The 3,931-nt window shown below is 35.3% G+C and overlaps 1 protein-coding gene across 1 annotated transcript; it reads right to left on the reverse strand.

The window, feature by feature from the left end:
* Positions 1-430: 430 nt before the first annotated feature.
* LOC101956732 (olfactory receptor 2B6) lies at positions 431-1,375 on the reverse strand. Its single transcript, XM_005342341.2, has one exon. It carries the CDS (start codon positions 1,373-1,375, stop codon positions 431-433), a length of 945 nt encoding a protein of 314 aa, XP_005342398.2.
* Between the last annotated feature and the right edge of the window lie 2,556 nt (positions 1,376-3,931).

The raw sequence follows: 3,931 nt of genomic DNA on the forward strand, positions 1-3,931 counted from the left end.
TCTCTACTTAATAAGGGGAGAAAAAAATCTTATGATGAATTTGCTAAGATGTTTTGTAAGAATGAATCTTCTATTCATGAAATTATGAAAAGTTTTGCCATTATACCTCAAAATTGCAAACATTATGTTCACAGTATATGACCCCATTTAAATCACAGGTTTCAGTATTATCTACAATTTCAAGCATCCCCAGGGTTCCTGGAATATATTCTCCACAGATTGGGATGGGGGAGGTATCTGCATATTGTCCAAAGAAGGTAAATGTCTATGTAGATTTAACCAAAAGTTGATCATTCTTTTCTTGGTCCTGTTCCTCTTATGAATTTTGTGCCACTTGATACATAGTTCCCTCATCAATTTAATGTCCAACCTGTTCTTTGAAAGTCAAATACGTCCATTCTTAATTCTTAGGTATTTTTTTTCCCAGAGATCATCTTTTCTTGACCCAAAACTCCTTAGTCAATGCTCTTCTTAGGGCAGCTTTCACATCCTTGTTCCTCAATGTATAAATAAAAGGGTTGAGGGTGGGTGTGACAATACCATAGAAGAGAGCCATGATCTTACCCCTGTCCCGAGAGTAACTAGAGGGAGGCTGGACATACATGCTGATGGCTGTAAAATAGAACATGGATACCACAAGCAAATTTGAAGCACAGGTATTAAAGGCCTTCCAATGACTTTCAGCAGAGCATATTTTCATCACTGCCTGAGCAATGAACACATAAGTGCCCAGGATGAGGGTGAGTGGTACCAGGAGTAGCAAATCCCCTAGAACATTGAGCTCAGCTTCATTCACACTAGTATCAGTACAGGCTAGTTTCAGAAAGGCAGGAAATTCACAGAAGAAATGGTCCACCACCCTCTGTCCACATCTTGGGGCCACCACGGTGAGTTTGGATTGTACAAGGGAGTTAGCAAAACCAGTGATCCAGGTCCTAGCAGCCATATGGGTACAACCTCTCGGATTCATGATGATTGGATAGTGAAGGGGCTTGCAAATGGCAGCATAGCGGTCGAAGGCCATTATGGCCAGAAGAATGCATTCGGTGGAACCCAAGGCCAAAAAAATATAGAGTTGGGCAATACAACCTCCATAGCTAATGGTCTTCTCTGGTCCCCAAAGGTTTACTAGCATCTGTGGGACGGTGCTAGTGGTATAGCAGAGATCCAGAAGTGACAGATTTGAGACAAAAAAGTACATGGGACTGTCGAGCTGGGGATCTAGGCGGGAAACTAGGATAATGGAGATATTTCCAAATAGAGCAAAGATGTAGGCCACCAGAAAGATTATGAAGAGTGGTGTCTCTAGCCAGGGTCGGTCTGAAAATCCCAATAAGATGAAATCATCTAGGGAGCTCTGATTATTGATCCACATATTAGCATTGATAGGTGAAATTCCAGCTGAGATGTCTACCTGTCCACTGTTAGGAATGGGTGTCAATGGTAACAGGAAGCCACTGAGAATTAGAGCCCAGAGATGTTGAAATGAAATGCTCATTTTTTCCCTCTAATTTGTATACATACTTCAATGACAACAATGCATCTGTATTCTGATTATGGTAAAATGTTGAGTCAACATTGTCATTTTAATTGTAATAGTGAAGGATTTCTGAGACAAGAACAAATAATACACCATCAATGTAGTTGGCAAATGTTGCTTCTTTAATAGGTTAATTCCTCCCTTCTTTTGGATTTTGATATCTTCCCTTCTAAAAAGTTGGAATGGTACTACTACCATCAACTCCATATATCATGGATATTTAGTGGTGATGACAGAGTATGGGATTGAACAAATTAAGAAAAAGCAGAACTTCCAGGTTTAAGAAAGGACAGCAGCAAGAAGGCAGATAAATCTGCAGCTGAGGCAGAGCTGACGTGTTCATCTTCATCACACTGAGCCTGGTTAGAGGCATCATGGGGACTTTAGTCCTTCATAAAATCTGCATGATGATGGTGTATCAGCACTCTTTTTCCCCTTCCAAGATTTATTTTAGACCTTTTAGTATTTAAAATATAGAGGTAGAAAATAAAACATTCAGGCAATATAACATATAAACAATCAGGAGTTAAAAATTTGCTTGCTCTGATGATATTGCTTTAAAATTATCTGGAAAATTTGGGGGAATTTTAGTTTCTGACAAAAATTACCAGAAATAATTTAAAGTATGAATATTCCTGAAATTTGGGGCTATATATGAATTTCCAATTGCTCAGGATTATGACCAGCATATACACATTTAAAAATTTCTCCACTCTGTCTACCATTTGAGTTGCATTGTTCCTGCTCTTTTCTCATACAAAACATGTAATTCCTTCAGAATTTCTGAAAGATAAGTATAATGGGAATCAAAATACATGCATATAAATTCTATCATACTTTCATGACAATTGGATGTGAATTTGCTTTGTAAGTGAAAGAAAAAGCTATACATTATGATACATAATACAAAGAGAATAAGCAGCAGCAGCAATAGTAATACAACTACTTGCATGGTAAAATTACATAGGAATGACTTTAGAAACTTCCTGTGATCCTCTGTGGAAAATTATTTTCTTGAGATTTTTCCTTTTTATAACTCTATCATTTCTTGTTATGACACTCTTTATTTCATGTTGATCTCACCCAATTCCTTTCTTCTAACCCAATTTCTCATCCTGGGACTGCAAGTCTTAAAAATGTTGCCTTAGAAATATAACAATATGTTGTATATATAATAATTAATATGATGTATTCCCAAAGAAATGGGACAGATAGCACTGTCACTGGATTAGATAATTATTATAGAAATAGATTTTGATATGCAGTTGTGAAATAATTTTGTCCTTATATTTTTAGAATAAGTTTTGCCTTATCTATCATGGTCATAGGAAAACTTCTGTGTTGTAGGATTATTTATAAAAGTATATCCCTTAATCAGCACTCAAGTAATTTCTTACCTAATTAGAATTTTTAAAAAGGACAATTGTGAATTATTCCCTTTGTCTTATCTGGATTTCTATCTTGCTAAACTCTTTCAGAATATCATTCTTCAATTTCCTGTAGTCAGATAATGTTTTTCTAAACCTGAAGAAAGCTAAGTTTCTTCTACTGTATTTAAAAAAAATGCTGTATCATTTTCACAATGTTCATATTTTCCTGCCACCCTTGTCTAAAAAGCCATAGCCATTTGTTCCTATATCTGAGGTAAGCTTGCATTTTTGTGAGAAAATAAAATTAAACACTTCACTCAAGAGGAACACTTAAGTTATTAGAGGAGAATATATAGCATATTTCTTTAACTTTCTGAATAGTTGATACATGCCTAAACAGTAGAGATTTATAGGCACATGCAGTAAAATGAGCAAGGATAAAATATACTCAGAAAAATTGGATAAGAAAAATAATGAGAGAAAAAAATAAGAATATAAATGCAGCAATATTTTGTCTAACAATAGAAGACACTTAGGTTAAGTATCTACTGAATATGTGAGTATAAAAAGAAATAGAAGAAAATGGGAGATAAAGATTAAAGGTGTAAGACTAATTTAGGTAATTCAATTTATTTTCCCAGAAAAGACTGTGGGGAGTTCTTGCCTTTCTGGCTGAATAAGAAAATTACAGGGATTAGAGCTTAATTTACCTAAATAGGAAGTAAAAAATATGCTTTTGATTCTCATGAGGGTGAGAAACTGGAGCCAGGAGACAGAAGTATCTATGGGTCTTAAGAAAATGGGTGTGCAAAGAAATTAAGGGAGAAGAGGGAAAAAGAATCTGATCATAAAGCTTTAGAAATCATGGAGCTCCTTACTTTGGAGGTGTACATTTCTAATACAGTCTTTCTTAACTTCATAAGCATGATTCTGATATAATGTGTTAATAAGACAAAATAGGAACAATGATTAGGTGTTCATTCTACCTCTAACCCAGTTTACATATTTGCTATGGTTTTAC

This window comes from Ictidomys tridecemlineatus, chromosome 8 (genome assembly GCF_052094955.1).
Source record: "Ictidomys tridecemlineatus isolate mIctTri1 chromosome 8, mIctTri1.hap1, whole genome shotgun sequence".
NCBI classification, from domain to species: domain Eukaryota; kingdom Metazoa; phylum Chordata; class Mammalia; order Rodentia; family Sciuridae; genus Ictidomys; species Ictidomys tridecemlineatus.

Bases quoted from the DNA above. Each gene is read 5' to 3' on its own strand.
- LOC101956732 (XM_005342341.2), bottom strand. From the start codon at position 1,375: ATGTGGATCAATAATCAGAGCTCCCTAGATGATTTCATCTTATTGGGA.